At 39.9% G+C, this 21,860-nt stretch overlaps 1 protein-coding gene across 2 annotated transcripts in view; it reads left to right on the top strand.

The window, feature by feature from the left end:
* The window catches only part of GCSAML (germinal center associated signaling and motility like), a 120,316-nt gene that overhangs the window by 82,634 nt on the left and 15,822 nt on the right, over positions 1-21,860 (top strand). For both annotated transcript variants that reach the window (XM_072837705.1, XM_072837706.1), the window contains 2 exons: positions 3,629-3,817; positions 11,826-11,885. In XM_072837705.1, the coding sequence (XP_072693806.1) occupies positions 3,789-3,817; positions 11,826-11,885 (89 nt within the window). In that variant the 5' untranslated portion in view covers positions 3,629-3,788. The remainder of the gene's footprint in view (positions 1-3,628; positions 3,818-11,825; positions 11,886-21,860) is intronic.

The raw sequence follows: 21,860 nt of genomic DNA on the forward strand, positions 1-21,860 counted from the left end.
AACTTGTCTTCTTTGTCACTCACTCGTTCTCCACCCTGTTAACCCTTGTCGTTAGGACTTCTGGTTTGAATTGCATCTCATTCAATTGATTTTTAATTTATGCCTGATTAGATCTAAATTCTGCAGTCATGAAGTCTCTTGAGTCCTTTATGCTTTTTTCTAGAGCCACCAGTAGCTGTATAATAGTGCTTCTGAATTGGCTTTCTGACATTGAATTGTAATCCAAGTTTTGTAACACTGTCGGAGAGCGGACTGTTTCTGATTCTTTCTTTTGAGGTGAGGTTTTCCTTCTAGTCATTTTTCTCAGTGCAGAGTGTCCAAAAACAAGTTATATTGGGAAAAGGGGAAAAAGAGAGAAGAGAAAGAAGAAAAGAAAAAGAATAAAAGAAAAAAGAAAAAAAAAGAAACAGAAGAAATAGAGAAAAAAGGGGAGGGAAGCAAACTGAAATCCAAAAGCCAAATAACTAACTAACTAACTAACTAACTAACTAACCAGGGCGGGAGTATCCTCTGATTCTGTATACTGTAAGTCACTTGACTTCCTTTGGAACTTTCCAGTGCTGCTTGGTCAATAACTTGTTTTTCCCCTGTTGGTCTAGCTGGTCTTCTGGGGGAGGGGCCTGTTGTGCTGATTTTCAGGTGTTAGCACTTGGGGGAGCTGCTTAGTCCCCTGCTTGCTGCAGGGCTTAGTGAGTGATGTTTATGCTGCTTATCCGGTGAGGTCAGTGTGAGGCCCCAGGAGGAACAACCACAGTGAAGGGGGCCAGCTCTTGAGCTCCGGATTCAGCTCCGGCAGGAACTCCGGAGCTCTCCGTCTGCAGGGCCTGGAGGCTCCGGGGCGGGGCCGCTGATTTGCTCAGGTCGGGGCAGGAGCGTCCTCGCTGTCCTGGGCCCTCCCGGCCTCTGCCTGTCCCGAGGGGAGGCCGGATCCTGGGCTGTGTCCCGGCGCCCTGTGCTCCGGGGCCTGCGCTGTTGGATTCGCCCCGCCCCGCAGCCCCCTCCGCGGAGCCGCCCCCGAGCCCCCCGAGCTGCTCCGGGTCCCCCGTGCGCGCTGCAGCCCTTAGGGAGCTCGGCGCCTCTCCCGGGCGCAGGTGTCTGTTAGTGTCCCCGGGAGCCCGAGGGCATCCCCGCCCTCCTGGGTCCTGCTCCACCTCCCCGCGAGCCCCTTTCCGCCGGGAAGGTCGGTGCAGCTCCTGCTCCTCCGGGTCGGGGCTCTCCTGTCCTGGGGACACTCGCCCCGGCCTCAGCCCGGCTCCTTGCGGGCCCCTCCCCCTTGGAGGCCTTTTCTTTCTTTATCTTTTCCCCCCGTCTTCCTACCTTGATAGAAGCGTAAGCTCTTCTCACTGTAGCATTCCAGCTGTTCTCTCTTTAAATCTCAGGCCGAATTCGTAGATTTTTGGGATGATTTGAAGGTTATCTAGGTAATTTGGTGGGGACAAGTGATTGGGGACCCTACTCTTCCACCATCTTGTCCCGCCTCAGTCCATTTATATTCAGAGTAATTATGGATAGATACATATTTAGTGCCATTTTATTACTTGTTTTGTCATCGTTTTAGCAGATTTTCTCTATTCCCTTGTAGTCTTTGTTGTTATTTTTCTTCCCATTCAAAGAGTCTGCTTAGTATTTCTTGGAGGGCTGGTTTAGTGGTCACAAACTCCTTTAGTTTTTGTTTTCATGGGAAACTCTCAATTTTTCCTCTATTCTGAGTGACAGCCTTGCTGGATAGAGTATTCTTGGCTACAGATTTTTTTCCATTCAAAATTCCTAACTTTAACAGCCCAAACTGAAATGATAGTTTTGAGTATCAAGGTTACTGGATAACATTTTGTATAAAACCTGAACTGCTGATAAGCAGAAGACTAAGTAGTAAGATAAAAAGAACAGCAACCAGTAGACAATATTGACAGAAATCTTGGGGAGATATGAATGACCTACATCCGGTAGGCATTAAAAGGGCTACTGTCTCTTCTACATGGCACTAATGGTCCAAAGGAAAGTGTATATGTGCATGTTTATTGTGGTTAAAGAAGAATCACTGTCCCCATCCCTACAGAGTACAGCTTGCTAAAACTCACTTCCTTGTATCCTATTCATTCTACAGAAGGAGATGAGTTCCATGATGTCCATTGGTTAGACACTGGTAGTGGAATCAAAGGCTTGTCTTTTTCTATATAGATTCATGCCAGTGTGAACAGAAAGGAGAGTTTAAGAGGCTGAAGAAAGTGAAGATTTTTGAGTAACCACATCTCTACCATTTAGGGTCTGAGACCCAACAAGGACCTACTTAACTGAATACTTGTAGATTCATGACTATGCATGATTAATCAGAACAAGGGGAAGATTGTTTTTCTTTGCAGTCCTTCTCAAATGTTAGCAGGCAATGGGAGGATTCTGCTCCCAGAGTTTCTGATTAAGCAGGTGTGTGTGTTAGGACCTGAGAATTTGCATTTCTAATAAGTTCAGGTGAAGGTGATGCTGCTGGTTTGGGACTATGCTTTGAGGTCCACTGGCCTCCTGTATAGTTACTCAAAGGAATAGCAAGAGTGGTATCACCTGGAAGCTTGTTAGAAAGGAAGGATGTTGAACGTAGCTTGACAGAATCAGAATTAACACTTTACAGAATCCTCTGACATTGGTAAAATGTGAAAGTTTGGGAAGCAGGGTTTGATACATAGGTTCTCAAATATGAATTAAGTAGCATAAACCCAGCATGAGTGTGTCACTCCTGCTTCAAATACATTTTCCCATGCTATGATTGAAATATAAAATAGTAATAAGAAATGAGAACCCAGAGCTTTGCGATGGGTAGCACTGACAAACTTCCTCAGGCTTGGGATCTTCATTTGGTTAACAAACAAAACAAAACAAAATGAAATGAAATGAAACATTGGGGTAGATGGCATATAATTTCTGACTTCAGCAAATCAATTTCATGTTAGATGAAACTGAAGAAGTTTTCATCTGTTCTGCATGCTTCTGGGTGAAAGACAATATGAATAAACTATTTCATTCCCCCCAAAGCAACAGCTGAGAGTCAGCAGCCAGCTAATCACCTGCCTTGAAATTATCACGGAGGCCAGCTGGTGCTCTGTGGCTCTGGTGGGTGGTGTGAGGGAGGAAGTACAGCACCAGATGGTGGTGATGGGTCTCTCAGGCCCTGTCTCCTTCCCCCTTGCAATGCTAGCCTTGGAACAACAGCAGGAAGAACAGTTACTTCTTTACCTAGCTTGTATAATATCAATACACTTCTATTTTCATATCCTTTTCCATTTTTTCCCATCTTACAATTTTTTTGAAGTATCAGACCTTTTAGGAGAGACATTTACATTTGATTTAATTTTTATAACCTGAAGAACAAACACATTTTATTTCTATGTTTTCTTTTCTTTCTTTCATTTTTAGCCTTCCCTACAAGAGGATTTCTTTTTGCTTGTTTGGAAGAGGACAAAATATTGGTATTCTGGAGATATAAGATTTCTGAAGAATAGGAAATCCCCTATCTCTTCTGATTCTCCAATCCTGGAATTTCCTTGAAAGCAAAGTGAACCAGCAGTGTTAGATTTATTCTCTTATATTTCAGCCTTATTTTTTTAACCCACATGCCTTCCTCCCCCCTCCCCTTCAGAATGGTTCCTGCCTTCTCTACGATGCCCATCTCTTGGCAGCTCTCTGTTGGTAGGAGCACAAGCCAGTGGTTAGATGAAACGTCCTGCCTCATATTGTGCTCATCATTGCTGAAAGTGGAGTGAAACTCAGGAGCTGAAAAACAGAGTCACAGTGAGAAAATGGGGAATTATCTCCTGAGAGAACTCAGGTGAGTCTGACTCTGGGCAGGGCCCTTTGTTGGAAGAGCAGGGAGGGGGAGACTGGGTATATGCATTTGGAACACTTACACTGTGATGTTTTCAGAGGTTTGAACCTGAAGACTGTGTTCTTTAAGTTCTTTAATAACTCACAGTCACCCCTCACCACCTCAGTTTACTCCTTCTTTGGCCATAATTTGGAACCATGGTAGGTTGCCAGATTTAGAAAATAAAAATACAGGATGTCAAGTCAGATTTGAATTTGAGATAAACCTTTCTTTTGAAGCATAAATATGACACAAATATGACACAAATATTACACAATATTTGGAGCATTATTGTATGCCTCATACCTACACTAAACAAATTATTTGTTGTTTATCTGAAATTCAAATCTTGACATTCTGCATTTTATCCAGGAACCCTAGTCTGTAGTCACCTGAATCTATAACTTTCTATCCTCATCTGGGTATATGGTTTATCTTCCCATTTATTAGCTTCATGGGGTCTGCATGTGAATGAACACGTCCTTGAAAATTATGTATGCAAAATAATGTACTCAAATGCTTTTAGGTAGGACCTTCCTTTGGTGATTTTATTTATTTATTAATTTATTTATTTATTAGAGTTCGATTCGCCAACATATAGTATAATACCCAGTGCTCATCCCATCAAGTGCCCCCCTCAGTGCCTGTCACCCAGTAACCCCCACCCCCCAACCACCTCCCCTTTCACCCCCCCTAGTTCATTTCCCAGAGTTAGCAGTCTCTCATGTTTTGTCACCCTCTTTAATTTTTCCCACTTATTTTTTCTCCTTTCCCCTATAATCTCTTTCACTATGATATTTAGCCTTCCTCATCTTATTCAAATGCTTTTGAAGTTGTAGAATAGATGTGGTTAACAGAATTATTCTTTGTTTTTAAATATTTTATTTATTTATTCATGAGAGACATATACGCAGAGAGAGAGAGAGAGAGAGAGAGAGAAGCAGAAACACAGGCAGAGGGAGAAGCAGGCTCCATACAGGGAGCCTGATGCAGGACCCGATCCTGGGACTCCAGGATCATGCCCTGGGCCAAAGGTAGGCACTATACTGCTAAGCCACCTAGGGATCCCCAACAGACATTATTCTTTTTATAGTTTGCTTAATCTTAAAGGATTGTCTTTATAGCACCCCACTTTCCAATCCACATACCTGAACCCCTTCCAGTCTTATATGTTATATAACAAGACTATATTTTTAAAATTAAGATATAATTGATATATAAATTTTGTAAGTTTAAAGTGCACAATGCGTTGATTTGATACATTTATATATTGCAATATGATTATTATGGTAGTGTTAGCTAACACCTCTGTCACATCACATAAATTATCATTTCTTTTTTGTGATTGGAACAGTTCAGATTTAGTCCCTTAGCAAGTTTGAAATTTACAGTATAATATTGTTGATAATAATCACTGTTTTTTGAGTTAGATCTCCAGGGCATATCTGCCTACTAGTTGCAAGTTTGTGCTCTCAAACAGCATCACCCTAATTCTTTCACCTCCATCCCTGACACCCACCATTCTACTCTCTGTTCTTAAGAGTTCAGCCTTTTGAAATTCCGCATAGAAGTGATATTTGTCTTTCTCTGACTTATTTCACTTAGCATCATGCCCTCAAATTGATGCCATACAATTTTGTCACAAATGTCAGGGTTTCTTTTTTCCCATGGCTGAGTAGTATAATATGTATATATTCTATTATCTATTTATCTATCATCATCACCATCCATAATCTATCTATCATCTGCCACATTTTCTTTATCCATCCATCCCTTGACTGACATTTAGACTGTTTCCATATCTTGGCTATTGTGATCAATTTTGCAATAAACATGGTAGTGCAGATATCTCTTTGATACCCTGTTTTCATTACCTTTGACTGTGTATCCAGAAGTGGGATTGCTGGATTGTATGGTAGTTCCATTTTTTATTAAAGAATTAGTGGCTAGATCAATTTACATTTCTACCAACAGTATAAAAAGGTTCCCTTTTCTTTATATCCTTGCCAACATGATACCTCTTCTTTCCATTCCGTTACACATGAGATGATATCTCATGGTGGTTTTGATGTGTGTTTCCCTATGATGAGTGATGGTGAGCACCTCTTAATGTAACTTTTGGCCACTTGATTGTGTAACAGAACTAGGTTTACCCATGGCAAAAGTCTAATCACATTCTCCTGTGTTTCAGCAGTACATTCATTTCCCACTACTTAACATGTGAAGTGTAGACCACTTATTTTGGAATTTAATATCTTAGATATTCTGTTTTAATAACTCCATCCTTCTTGTTCTCTTCTCAATTTGGGCATTGCCTTCACTGCCAGGCTTAGCAATGAGCCTCTAATCAACTGTTTTCTGTTTAGTAGAGAATCCTTCAAGGGTAATTGTTGCCATGAATATATCTTTGCAGTCTGTAGGTCTCCCTAGAACTTAGTGCAAAGTAGGGATTTAAAGGCAGTAAAATTAATTTGGATTTAAAGGCAGCATAAATTAATATGCTTTGCTGCCCTTTCTACCCTAAATATATCACATGGACCTTATACCATCATCAATCTGACCACTGGTTAATCGTTTGATTTCAAGCTGTGTGCACTGGCTATCAAAACTCTTACTCCAAAGTACATTTTCAACCCTCTTTACTCATCAAAATATTCATTCTGCAATGCCCTGGCCAAATGCCATATCTTCCTGATCTTTGCCAGGAGCTATTCTTTCACATTTTTATGATTTCTAAATGGTTTATATGCATTTATGGCACTAACCACATTCTACCTACTTTCGTGATTACATGTACAAGTCTTTTAGATTATGGATCATTTGATTACAATGACAGTACCCTTAAAACTTTAACCCTAAAACTTGTGCTTATGCTTTATGGAAAGAAGTTTTTCTATAAATGATTTTTGGCTGTTATGGAGAAGCATTTGTAATTTTCATTTGAGGAAAGCAGAGGACAACATGTTCTGCTTCAGAATACTGAGACTTACCATTTTTAATTGATAAATTTTCTGACACACATCTGTTACCATGTTCTGATGGAGATGGTGGTCTTTGGAAACAGCCATGGACTTTTCTTATTTATTACCATTAAAGCAGTGAGAGGGTGTTGTTTCAATTCAATCATGTTGTAATGAAGCCATTTAGACTCAGACAGATGGAAATGTTTTGGTTTTCCATATTTGCAGTTGCAGAGACCACTTTTCATTCTACTCTTCAGGCACTGCTCTCTGCTTAGGGTCCTGGGCCTAACTTCTGGGCCTAACTTCTGGTGTCGATTTTGTTGAGTTCTGCTCAAATCTTTATTAACTCTCTTCTGCTGGGTGTAGGATCTATTTGCTGTTTTTCCTCTAGATCCTTTAGGTGTAAGGTTAGCTTTTGTATCTGTGTTCTTTCCAGTTTTTGGATGGATGCTTGTATTGTGATGTATATCCCTCTCAGGACTGCTTTTGCTGTATCCCAAAGATTTTGAACGGTTGTATCTTCATTTTTATTAGTTTCCACGAATCTTTTTAATACTTCCTTAATTTCCTGGTTGACCCTTTCATCTTTTAGCAGGATGGTCCTTAACCTCCACGTGTATGAAATATTTCCAAAATCTTTTTAATTCTTCCTTAATTTCTTGGTCAACCCTTTCATCTTTTAGCAGGACGGTCCTTAACCTCCAAGTGTTTGAAATCTTTCCAAATGTCTTGTTGTGATTTAGTTCTAATTTCAAGGCATTATAGTCTGAGAATATGCAGGGGACGATCCCAATCTTTTGGTATCAGTTCAGACCCAATTTGTGACCCAGTATATGGTATATTCTGGAGAAAGTTCCATGTGCACTTGAGAATATGGTATATTCTGAAGAAAGTTCCCTGTGCACTTGAGAAGAATGTGTATTCAGTTGAGTTTGGATGTAAAGTTCTGTAGATATCTGTGAAATCCATCTGGTCCAGTGTATCATTTAAAGCTCTCGTTTCTTTGGAGATGTTGTGCTTAGAAGACCTATCGAGTGTAGAAAGTGCTAGATTGAAGTCACCAAGTATAAGTGTATTATTATCTAAGTATGTCTTAACTTTGGTTATAAATTGATTGATATATTTGGCAACTCCCACATTGGGGCATATATATTGATTTTTAAGTCCTCTTCTTGGATGGATCCTTTAAGTATGAGATAGTGTCCCTCTTCATCTCTCACTACAGTCTTCGGGGTAAAATTTAGTTTATCTGATATAAGGATGGCTACCCCTGCTTTCTTTTGAGGACCATTTGAATGGTAAATGGTTCTCCAACCTTTTGTTTTCAGGCTGTAGTTGTCCTTCTGTCTAAAATGAGTGTCTTGTAGACATCAAATAGATGGGTCCTGCTTTTTTATCCAGTCTGACACCCTGCGCCTTTGATGGGGTCATTTAGCCCATTCCTGTTCAGAGTTACTATTGAAAGATATGAGTTTAGTGTCATCATGATATCTCTTCAGTCCTTGTTTTTGTGGATTGTTCCACTGGACTTCATCTTAAAGGGGAATTTGAAGAGTCCCCCTTAAAATTTCTTGCAGAGCTGGTTTGGAGGTCACATATTCTTCAGTTCCTGCCTGTCTTGGAATCTCTTTATCTCCTCTTCTATTCTGAATGAGAGCCTTGCTGGATAAAGTATTCTTGGCTGCATGTTTTCCTCATTTAGGACCCTGAATATACCCTTCCAGCCCTTTCTGGCCTTCCAGGTCTCTGTGGAGAGGTCTGCTGTTAACCTAATACTTCTCCCCATATAAGTTAGGGATTTCTTGTCTCTTGCTGCTTTAAGGATCTTCTCTTTATCTTTGGAATTTGCAAGCTTCACTATTAAATTTCGAGGTGTTGAACGGTTTTTATTTTTTTAGGGGGGATCTCTCTATTTCCTGGATCTGAATGCCTGTTTCCCTTCCCAGATTTGGAAATTTTTCAGCTATGATTTGTTCAAATGCATATTCCGGGCCTCTGTCCCTTTCAGCGCCCTCGGGTACCCCAATTAAACGTAGATTTGTTTCCCTCAGGCTGTCACTTATTTCCCTCAATCTGTCCTCATGGTCTTTTAATTGTTTGTCTCTTTTTTCCTCAGTTTCCCTCTTTGCCATTAACTTGTCTTCTATGTCACTCATTTGTTCTTCCACCTGGGTAACCCTCATGGTTAGGACCTCTAGTTTGGATTGCATCTCATTCAATTGATTTTTAATTTCTGCCTGATTAGACCTAAATTCTGCAGTCATGAAGTCTCTTGAGTCCTTTATGTTTTTTTTCTAGAGCCACCAGTAGCTTTATAATAGTGCTTCTGAATTGGCTTTCTGACATTGAATTGTAATCCAAATTTTGCAGCTCTGTAGGAGAGAGGACTGTTTCTGATTCCTTCTTTTGAGGTGAGGTGTTCCTTCTAGTCATTTTGCTCAGTGCAGAGTGGCCAAAAACAAGTTGTATTGGGAAAAGGAGAAAAAGAGAGAAGAGAAAGAAGAAAAGAAAAAGAAAAAAAAAAAGAGAGAGAAGAGAAGAAAAGAAAAAAGGGGGGGGGAAGCAAAGAGAAATCAAAAACAAAAAAGAAAGTTGAGTATCCTCTGATTCTGTATACTTAAATCCCTCGACTTCCCCTGGAACTTTCCAGTGCTGCTTGGTCAATATTTTGTTTTTCCCCTGTCGGTCTAGCGGTCTTCTAGGGGAGGGGCCTCCTGTGCTGATTTTCAGGTGTTAGCACTTGGGGGAGCTGCTTAAGCCCCTTGCCTGGTGCAGGGCTCAGTACAAGTTGTTTAACCTGTTTAACCTGTGAGGCCACTGTGAAGCTCAGTGGGGCTTTTTATCCTGTGAGGCCCCAGGCGGAACAACATCAGTAGCTGGGTCCGCTCTCCAGGCCTAGAGTCAGCTCCTGCAGTAACTACGAGCTCTCAGTCCACAAGGACCTGGATGCTCTGGGGGCGGTGCCGCTGATCTGCTCAGCTTGAGGCCACCTGGAGGCTGGAGCGTCCTTGCTGTCCTGTGCCCTCCTGGCTTCTGCCTGTCCTACGCAGAGCCGCTGCCTGAGCCACCTCTGAGCTGTTCCCAGGTCCAGCCGGTCTGCCCTGCAGCCCTTTAGGGAGCTTGGCCGCTGGGTGTGGCCCACTCTCCCTGGGGCGCTGGTGCTCTGTTAGTGTCCCAGGGAGCCTGAGGGCATCCCCGCCCCTCCTGGGATCCTGCTCCAACTCCCTGGGAGCGCCTTTCCATCCGGGAATATTGGTGAAGCTCCTGCTTCTCCTGGCGGTGCTTTCCTGTCCTGGGGGCATTCGCTTTGCCTTAGCCCAGCTCCTCGCAGGGCCCCTCCCCCTTGGATGCCTTTTGTTTCTTTATTTCTTTCCCCACCCCCATCTCTCCTACCTTGATAGAGTGCAAACTCTTCTCACTCTAGTGTTCCAGCTGTTCTCTCTTTAAATCTCAAGACGAATTTGTAGGTTTTCCGGATGATTTGAAGGTTATTTAGGTAATTTGGTGGGGACAGGTGACTTGGGGACGCTGTTCTTCTGCCATCTTGCCCTGCCTCCCTATCTATGGAGTTTTGAAGTCATAAATTAATGCCAAATATTTGGAAAGTTAAAAAAAAGTTGGAAATTCCAGGAAGTATGCAAAAATCACACATTATCTCAACACTTTGACCAAGATACATTTTAAAAATTCATTTAATATCTATTGTTTTAATGACAGAGTGTTAGATGATTCATTAATTCAGCTAACAAATCTTTGTACGTCACCTATGGCCTGACGTTATCTGAATTCTGCTTGAGTAAAAAATTACTTATCTACGGCAAGATTTAGTGAACATTTATGTTAAGTAATAATGACATGGAATTCTAATTACATTCCTTTTAATGTGAAGGATTTTGTATTCCTGTTTTTAACTTTAAAATACAAATCTCTCTTAGAAGGGTAAATCAGTGAATCATTAATAACCTCAAGGAGAATTATTTTAGTATATTCTTTTTTCATTGACCAGTTTAGAAAATAGGAACTTTGAGAAAACTGGACTTTAGGAAAACAGAAGAGAACACATGGGACATTGAGATTAACTTTTGCCTGATTTATAATCAATGCTATGAAGTAACCATAACATCTAAATTTAATCATTTGTGCATATTATCCCGAAATCTCTACATAAGAACTCATCTCCAAAAAGGGTTCTTCTTCCTCAAATCTGATTTACTTTGTATTTAAAAGATTCTATTTTTTGCCTACTGGCCAAATATGTCAATATCTTACCATGTTCTTGAACTTTTAATCATTGTCAGTAAGGAAATGTCTTCTCTGAATGACAGTAAGCAAGAGTGAGGCTTATAGTCTGGAATACTTTGTCTTCAGTCCTACATAGAAGCAGGAGAATAGACAAGTGTTGGAGGTGTGATAGTAACAGATAAAGACCATTCCAAAAAAATACTGTTTGGATGACCAGTGTAGTGACAAATTTGATTAACTTAATCATTCACTTTTGTCTGTATCTTACTATTGTGTAACCATTGATTTCTCTAGCCTTAATTCCATCACTCAGTGCTTGCTTATAAGGAAGATGATAATTATTGGGAAAATACCAGGAGTAATATGCACAACAAAGTTCTCTGAATGTAAGTGTGGATTAGAGTGTTGTATATGTGTATGGATGGCCAAACAGCAGAGTTTGGAGAATCTTGCTCTGGATTAGAGGGCCAGGATTAATGGTGCAAGTATTTCATGGGAATGAATAAACCAAGAGCTTCTGGTGTCCCTTTGGCTCACTGGAGGAGCCACACCTTCCTGTTAGGGTCTTTCTCTATTCTTGGCCTCTCCCACCTCTTCTGGAGATGTCAGACCATAGACATTCTTCTGTATTTGTGAATTCCTGCCAGTTATAAAGGACAGGGTAGTTTGGCAAACAAGGAAAAGCAGGCTTTATCTTAATGGTAAGAGAAAGGGGTGAAAACATTTGAAGGGAGATAAGAATCTCTTTTCTATGTGTTTCCATCTAGTTGCCTGAGAAACAATCAAAAGGAGCTCAAGAATGTAAACCAAGATGTGGAAAGAAAATGGTAAGCACCTAGTGTATTGCATCATTTTTCTCTAAGATTCACCTCTGTCTCACAAGGGACTGAGAATCTCTGTCTCATAAGAGCCAACATCTTATTTTAGGCCTCATAGAGCTAAACTCATAGAATTCTTTGGTGATTGCCTCTAAGACTTGGCAGAAGGGTTATCTGGAGGCTCAAAACAAAAGAAATGGAGTATTAGTGCACATGTTTCATTCCTTCCTGACTATATAAAGCACAAAGTACAAACATATAGCTGAAATAAAATATGTTTATTTTGGGTTGGCTATTTACAACGGCAACACCACCAACTTATTCCTCATACTTAGAATAATCTTTGGAAAATATAAGTTTCATCATGCCTTTCCCATGAGATCCTTTAATTGCTCTCCATTACATCCAGAATAAAAACGAAACTCTTCACTGAAGACTGAAATCCTATAAGGATTGACTCCTGCATATCTCTCTGATTTAATTCCCCACCCTCCTCCCTCACCCATTATCTTCCTGTCATTTCATGTTCTTGAAGCCATGAAGCTCAGCCTGAACCCAGAGCCCTAGTGCACACTAATCTTTTACCACTCATGGTTTTTATTTTCTGTGCTTGTGCTTGATAGCATCTTTTTCTGAAAATTCTAGTTCTGACACTCTCTTCCAGAAAACATCCCTGAGTATACAATGTGGGAACCTCCACATTGCTTCCACACCCAGTGGATTTCCTGCACCATCCACTATACCTTTCTATCACCTAGTAACTTTATATTAGTTTAACTTTTAAAAAAAAATTTATCACTAACATTTATTGATGAGATGGAAAAAAATTAGCTCTTTATAGTCCATCTTCCTTTATAGACCATGTGGTCTTTGAGGCTTTGACCACTGCTTGACTTGCCTATCTGTTGCCCAAATTTTGCAAGATACTCAGTGGAAAAAAAGAAAAAAAAAGAGTGGAAAAACAACAGCTATCTGGACACTGATATCTTGCCCCAGCTTAGATAAACCCTGCCTTGTTTGCTGATCATGGGATTTCCATATCTTTGCACTCAACCTCTTTCCTAATCATTGCATCTCAAGATCTGGGTTTTTATCTGAGATGCCCCCTTCTTTAAGTGTGAAAGGTTGAGGGATGAAAGGGAAGGCCCATATTTATTGCTGATATGAAATGAAGTTTGCAGGAATCAGTCATTTCCTAAGTACTTCACTTAAATTTTCTCTGCACAGTGGGGCGGCTATGCCATTCTTGTAACTAATCTCCTTTACATTATGTAGCCGAAGAAATGATGTTATTGAAACAAGGTCCTTTTTTCAGGCTTCCACAAACTGGTTCTGTGCAACAAAAAGTTGTTTAAACTTGGCTTTTGCTTTATTGTGTATAAAATGATATCTGTGTTAGGTGATGTTCTCCAATTCTTCCCCTTTAAAGGAACTTAAGTGTTGATGTTGTCAAATATATCCAAGTTTTTATTACAAATAGACAGTAATTAAATGAGAAATTAAATGTCTCCAAAGTGTCCCCATCCACTTTTTAAAAAGTTTTAATTCCAGTATAGTTAACATACAGTGTTATATTAGTTTCAGAAAACAACTTAGTGATTCAACACTTACAATGCCCGCTTCTCATCATGATAAGTGTCCTCCTTAATCCCCATCACTTATTTCCCCCATTCCCCCACACACTTTCCCTGGTGACCATCAGTTTGTTCTCTATAGATAAGAGTATGTTTATTGGTTTGCCTCTCTCTTCCCCACCCCCGATTTGCATGTTTTGCTTCTTTTTTTAAAAAAAATATTTTACTTATTTATTTTTTGAGAAAGAAAGTGAGCAGAGGGGAGAGGGACAGATGGGGAAGGAGAGAGAGAATCTGAAGCAGGCTCAGTGTCCAAAACAGATCCCAATCCAGGGCTCAATCTCATGATCCTGAGATCATAACCTTAGCTAAAATCAAGAGTTGGATGTTTAACTGACTGGACCACCCAGGCACTGCTGTTTTCTTTCCTAAATTCCATATATGAGTGAAGTCACATGGTGGTTTTCTCTGACTGACTTATTTCACTTAGCATAATGCCCTCTAGTTCCATCCACATAATTGAAAATGGCAAGATTTCATTCTATTTTATAGCTGAGTAATATTCCATTATATATCACTTCTTTATACATTCATCAGTAGATGGACATTTGGGTTCTTTTCATAATTTGGCTATTGTTGATAAAGCTGCTATAAACCAGGATGCATTCATCCATTTGAATTAGTGTTTTTGTATCCTTTGGGCAAATAACTAGTAGTGCAATTGCTGGACCATAGGGTAGCTCTATTTTTAACTTTTTGAGGAACCTCCATACTGTTTTCCATAGAAGCTGCAAATTTTATGAATGGGACTCACAGAAATTTAACTAATTTGATGAGGAAGATCTCAACTGTTTCGGCTACCTGAGTCAATTGAAATCAAATATATACGACATATGAGCTAGAACTAAATTCAATCTCATTTTGGCTAATTTGACAGGATGATGTTCTTTGAGTAAAGTTACATTATCTACATCATCCTGAGTCAATTTTGGTTATTTCATTTTCATTAGAATATTATCATTTAACTCATGATTTTAAACATATTTACAAAAGGTATGGTGTGAGCTCTTTTAAGTCATTTAGCTTTTTAAAATTTATGTTTACAGAGGTATAGCACACTAAAATTCACCCTTTTTAGGTAAGTTGATAAATTTAGAAAAGCATGTAGTCATGTGACTACCATCTCAATCAAGATATGGAAGACTTTTATCAACCTTCTTCTCACCGAAACCCCTGGAAACCCCAATCTGACTTCTACTTTGTGTTTTTTCCAGGATGTCACAGTGTCATTGCTTTTATCTTTATTAGATTCTTATTTTTGCTGTCCTTGATTTTTTCCATTTTTCTGTTTTAATTGCTTTCAATTCAAAACTTAATTTTTGTTTTTTCAATTTTTCTCGTTTAAAAATGAGGGCATGTATGACCCAGCAATTGCACTGCTGGGGATTTACCCCAATGATACAGATGCAGTGATATGCTGGGACACCTGCTTCCCAATGTTCTTAGCAGCAATGTCCACAATAGCCAAACTGTGGAAGGAGACTTGGTGTCCATCGAAAGATGAATGGATAAAGAAGATGTGGTCTATGTATAAATTGAATATTAGTCAGCCATGAGAAACAACAAATAACCACCATTTGCTTCAACGTGGATGCACCTGGAGGGTATTATGCTGAGTGAAATAAGTCAATCAGAAAAGGACAGACATTTTATGGTCTCATTCATTTGGGGAATTTAAAAATTAGTGAAAGGGAATAAAAGGAAAGGAGAGAAAATGAGTGAAAATATCAGTGAGGGTGACAAACCATGAGAGACACCTAACTCTGGGAAATGAACAAGGGGTGGTGGAAGGGGAGGTGGTTGGGGGGTTGGGGTGACTGGGTGATGGGCATGGAGGGGGGCACTAGGTGGGATGAGCACTGGGTGTTATGCTATATCTTGGCAAATTGAACTCCAATAAAAAAAATTTAAAAAATGAGAGCATGTACAAATATAACTTTTCCTCTAATATTTTTTCTTTTTTGATTAAATTCAGTTAAAGTAACATATCCTATATTACTAGTTTCAGAGGTAGAATTTAGTGATTCATCAGTTGCATATAACACCCAATGCTCATCACATCACATGCCTTCCTTAATGCCCATCACCCAGTTACCCAGTGCCCACCTAACTCTTCTCCAGCAACCCTCAGTTTGTTCCCTAGAGTTAAGTGTCTCATGGTTTGCCTCTCTCTTTTTTTTGCCTTATTTTATTTTTCCTTCTTATCTATATACATCTGTTTTGTTCCAAAATTCTGCATGAGTGAAATCATATGGTATTTGTCTTTCTCCCACTGATCTTTTTTAATACGCTCCAGTTCCATTCATGTTGTTGCAAATGGCAAAATTTCATTCCTTTTGATGAATGATTAGTATTCCATGGTGTCTGTATCCCAGATGTTGTTGTATTATTGCCAAATATTTTTTTACTTTACTTTTTGTGTTTTTGTGGTCCTGAATTGTTTTCAATGCCAAACATTGTTGTATATTTTTATTTGTTTGTTTATTTATTTATTTATTTATTTATTTATTTTTGTTTTGTCACCAATTTTATTATTTAAAAGTTTTTTTAATTTCTTAAAATTTTATTATATTTATTTTTTTAATACTAAATTTATTTTTTCTTGGTGTTCAATTTGCCAACATACAGAATAACATCCAGTGCTCATCCCGTCAAGTGCCCTCCTCAGTGCCCATCACCCATTTACCCCCAACCCCACTCTCCTCACCTTCCACCACCCCTAGTTCATTTCCCAGAGTTAGGAGTCTTCATGTTCTGTCTCTCTTTCTGATATTTCCTACCCATTTCTTCTCCCTTCCCTTCTATTCCCTTTCACTATTATTCATATTCCCCAAATGAATGAGAACATATAATGTTTGTCCTTCTCTGATTGACTTCCTTCACTCAGCATAATACCCTCCAGTTCCGTCCATGTGGAAGCAAATGGTGGGTATTTGTCTTTTCTAATAGCTGAGTAATATTCCATTGTATACATAAACCACATCTTCTTTATCCATTCATGTTTTGATGGACACCGAGGCTCCTTCCACAGTTTGGCTATTGTGGACATTGCTGCTGGAAACATCGGGGTGAAGGTGTCCCGGCGTTTCATTGCATCTGTATCTTTGGGGTAAATCCCCAGCAGTACAATTGCTGTGTTGTAAGGCAGGTATATTTTTAACTGTTTGAGGAACCTCCACACAGTTTTCCAGAGTGGCTGCACCAGTTCACATTCCCACCAACAGTGCAGGAGGGTTCCCTTTTCTCCGTATTCTCTCCAACATTTGTGGTTTCCTGCCTTGTTAATTTTCCCCATTCTCACTGGTGTGAGGTGGTATCTCATTGTGGTTTTGATTTGTATTTCCCTGATGGCAAGTGATGTGGAGCATTTTCTCATGTGCGTGTTGGCCATGTCTGTCTTCCTCTGTGAAATTCTCAACAAGATACTAGCCAGTAGGATACAATAGTACATTATGAAAATTGTTCACCATGACCAAGTAGGATGTATTCCTGAGACACAAGGGTGGTTCAACACTCATAAAACAATCAATGTGATTCATCAAATCAGCAAGAGAAAAACCAAGAACCATATGATCCTCTCATTAGATGCAGAGAAAGCATTTGACAAAATACAGCATCCATTCCTGATCAAAACTCTTCAGAGTGTAAGGACAGAGGGAACACTCTTCAACATCTTAAAAGCCATCTACAAAGATCCCACAGCAAATATCACTCTCAAATAGGAAACACTGGGAGCCAATCCCATAAGATCAGGATCAAGACAGGGATATCCACTCTCACCACTGCTATTCAACGTAGTACTAGAAGTCCTAGCCTCAGCAATCAGACAACAAAAAGAAATAAAAGGCATTCAAATTGGCAAAGAAGAAGTCAAACTCTCCCTCTTCGCCGATGACACAATACTGTACCTAGAAAACCCAAAAGACTCCACCCCAAGATTGCTAGAACTGATAGAGCTATTTGGCAGTGTGGCAGGATACAAAATCAATGCCCAGAAGTACGTGCCATTTCTATACACTAACAATGAGACTGAAGAAAGAGAAATTAAGGAGTCAATCCCATTTACAATTGCACCCCAAAAACATAAGATACCTAGGAATAAACCTAACCAAAGACGTAAAGGATCTATACCCTAAAAACTGTAAAACACTTCTGAAAGAAATTCAGGAAAACACAAAGAGATGGAAAAATATTCCATGCTCATGGATTGGCAGAATTAATATTGTGAAAATGTCAATGTTACCCAGGGCAATTTACACGTTTAATGCAATCCCTATGAAAGTACTACGGACTTTCTTCAGATAGTTAGAACAGATTATTTTCAGATTTGTGTGGAATCAGAAAAGACCCCGAATAGCCAGGGGAATTTTAAAAAAAGAAAACCATATCTGGGGGCATCACAATGCCAGATTTCAGGTTGTACTACAAAGCTGTGGTCATCAAGACAGTGTGGCACTGGCACAAAAACAGACACAGATCAATGGAACAGAATAGAGAATCCAGAAGTGGACCCTAAACTTTTTAGTCAACTAATATTCGATAAAGGAGGAAAGACTATCCACTGGCAGAAAGACAGTCTCTTCAATAAATGGTGCTGGGAAAATTGGACATCCACATGCAGAAGAATGAAACTAGACCAGTCTCTTGCACCATACACAAAGATAAATTCAGAATGGATGAAAGATCTAAATGTGAGACAAGATTCCATCAAAATCCTACCAAACTTCTTGTGTGATTGAGTTCTAGTTTCAAGGCATTATGGTCTGAGAATATGCATGGGACGATCTCAATCTTTTGGTATCGGTTCAGACCCGATTTGTGACCCAGTATGTGGTCTATTCTGGAGAAAGTTCCATGTGCACTTGAGAAGAATGTGTATTCAGTTGAGTTTGGATGTAAAGTTCTGTAGATATCTGTGAAATCCATCTGGTCCAGTGTATCATTTAAAGCTCTCGTTTCTTTGGAGATATTGTGTTTAGAAGACCTATCGAGTGTAGAAAGCGCTAGATTGAAGTCACCAATTATAAGTGTATTGTTATCTAAGTATTCTTAACTTTGGTTATTAATTGATATATTTGGCAGCTCCCACATTCGGGGCATATATATTGAGGATTGGTAAGTCCTCTTGTTGGATAGATCCTTTAAGTATGATATAGTGTCCCTCTTCATCTCTCACTACAGTCTTTGGGGTAAATTTTAGTTTATTTGATATGAGGATGGCTGCCCCTGCTTTCTTTTGAGGACCATTTGAATGGCAAATGGTTCTCCAACCTTTACTTTTCAGGCTGTAGGTGTCCTTCTGTCTAAAATGAGTCTCCTGTAGACAGCAAATAGATGGGTCCTGCTTTTTTATCCAGTCTGACACCCTGCACCTTTTGATGGGGTCATTAAGCCCATTCACGTTCAGAGTTACTATTGAAAGATATGAGTTTAGTGTCATCATGATATCCATTCAGTCCTTGTTTTTGTGGATTGTTCCACTGAACTTCTTAAAGGGGAATTTTAAGAGTCCCCCTTAAAATTTCTTGCAGAGCTGGTTTGGAGGTCACATATTCTTTCAGTTCCTGCCTTACTTGGAAGCTCTTTATCTCTCCTTCTATTCTGAATGAGAGTCTTGCTGGATCAAGTATTCTTGGTTGCATGTTCTTCTCATTTTGGATCCTGATATATCCTGCCAGCCCTTTCTGGCCTGCCAGGTCTCTTTGGAGAGGTCTGCTGTTACCCTAACACTCCTCCCCATAAAAGTCAGGGATTTCTTGTCTCTTGCTGCTTTAAGGATATTCTCTTTATCTTTGGTATTTGCAAGCTTAACTTTTGAGGTGAGGTTTTCCTTCTAGTCATTTTGCTCAATGCAGAGTGGCCAAAAACAGGTTGTATTGGGAAAAGGGGGAAAAGAGAGAAGAGAAAGAAGAAAAGAAAAAGAAAAAGACAAAACAAAGCAAACAAACAAAAAAAAAAACAAGGGGGATATCCTTGATTCTGTATACTGTAAGTCACTTGACTTCTCCTGGAACTTTCCAGTGCTGTTTGGTCAATAATTTGTTTATTCCCTGTCCATCTAGGTGGTCTTCTGGGGGAGGGGCCCTTTGTGTTGATTTTCAGGTGTTAGCACTTGGGGGAGCTGCTCAGCCCCTGCCTGGTGCAGGGCTCAGTGAGTGTTGTTTAAGCGGCTTATCTGGTGAGGCCAGTGTGAGGCTCATTGGGAGTTGTTTACCCCGTGAGGATTCAGAAGGAACAACTGCAGTGGCGGGGCCAGCTCTGGAGCCCTGGAGTCAGCTCCTGCAGTAACTTAGAGCTCTCTGTCTGCAGGGCCTGGAGGCTCCGGGGCGGGGCCGCTGATCTGCTCAGCTCCGGGCAGGAGCGTCCTTGCTGTCCTGGGCCCTCCCGGCTTCTGCTTGTCCCGGGGGGAGGCTGGGTCCTGGGCTGTGTCCCGCGCCCTGTGCTCCGGACCTGCACTGTTGAATTTGCGCTCCCCGTGGTGCAGCCCCCTCCCCACGGAGCCACCGCCCCAGCCCCTTCCAGCTGCTCCTGGGGCCACGCAGCCCCCTCCGCGCAGAGCCTCTTCCTAGGCCGGAGCCACCTCAGAGCTGCTCCCAGGGCGCGCAGCCCCTCCTGCGTGTTGTATATTTTTAATAATAAATTCTGGTTTTATTGCATTATTATCAGTGTCTGTTATTTCTGCTTGCAGATTTTATCAAAGTTCTTTGTCATATATTGTTCATCAACTTTAAACAAGTTACTTATATTCCTTATTTATTTATATATTTTAGATTTAATACAATTTATTTATTTTATAAATTTATTTTTTATTGATATTCAATTTGCCAACATATTGAATAACACCCAGGGCTCATCCCATCTAGTGCCCCCCTCAGTGCCAGTCACATAGTCACCCCCACCCCTCTCCCACCTCCCCTTCCCTCACCCCTAGTTCTTTTCCCACAGTTAGGAGTCTCTCATGTTCTGTCTCCCTTTCTGTTATTTCCCACTCATTTTTTCTCCTTTCCCCTTCATTCCCTTTCACTATTTTTTATATTCCCCTATTGAATGAGACCATATAATGTTTGTCCTTCTCCAATTGACTTATATTCTTTCAATGTGATTTCTTCTTATGAAAAATAGTCTTACAATTAAAAATAGTACGACTTTATTTTTTTAAAGATTTTATTTTATTTATTCATGAGAGGCACAGAGAGAGAGAGAGAGAAGCAGAGACACAGGCAGAGGGAGAATCAGGCTCCATGCAGGGAGCCCGAGGTGGGACTTGATCCCGGGTTTCCAAGATCATGCCTGGGCTGAAGGCAGCGCTAAACCACTGGGCCACTGGGGCTGCCCAATAGTACAACTTTAGATAGTGGTTGTTAAGGTAACATTTAAAAAATTAACATTCATTCATTAGCACATGCTTGGGTGCTACCAGTATGTACTAAGTATAAGCTAACTAGTATTATGTCTATTATGCCCTATAGGCTTTGAATATTCCAATGACTTTTTTTAAAGGATCATAAGTTGAAATTTATCTATTAAGGAAACTTGATTAATTATGTATTTCAGATATTCTATGTCCTTATTTTTCTTACTGTCTGAGAGAAATTAATCTACTACTATTTTATTTGAGTTAATGCTTATTTTTTTCTTTGCTTCATATTGATTCTAAGTATTTTTGGTAACAAACATTGCATGAGAGTTGCAGGTGTTTGTGGTTTCGTCTTTATCATGTCATCTCCTGTCCATCTTTGTTCTGAAATGAGAGGAGGGCAATTTGTTAATCTTTATCTTCTAACATGTGTGAAGACTTATGTGGTGGAAGAGTCAAAATAGGTGTGGGGATTACAGGCAATCCTCTTTAGAAAACAAAGATGATAAGGGTGAGTATAGTATTAACCCTTAATATTTTCTGAACTAATTTCTATATAAGGCTGCATTGATTTGCTTTAATTGCCATAACGAAGTACCACAGACCAAGAGGTATAACAGAAATTTATTTGCTCATAATCTTGGAAGCCCTAAGTACAAGATCAAAGTATTAGCAGAGTGGGTCTCTTCTGAGGCCTCTCACCTTGGCTTATGTGACTGTCTTCATATCTTCCTCACCGTATGCCTGTCTGTGTCCAAATTTCCTCTTCTTATAAGGACAACACTCAAATTAGATGAAAGCTCACCTCACCAATCTCATTCTAAATCAGTTTTCTCTGGAAAGGCTCGGTCTCCAAATAAAGTCACATTGCAATATACTGGGAGTTTATTTGGGGGTGGACACAGTTTAAACTTTAGCACAGGTCAATAAAAAAATAATAATAATAAAGGAAGGTAAGAAAATCCAGGGAGATTTCCAGTCTGGAAGCAAAAG

The sequence above is a fragment of the Canis lupus genome, chromosome 9, assembly GCF_048164855.1.
Source record: "Canis lupus baileyi chromosome 9, mCanLup2.hap1, whole genome shotgun sequence".
Taxonomy (NCBI): Eukaryota; Metazoa; Chordata; class Mammalia; order Carnivora; family Canidae; genus Canis; species Canis lupus.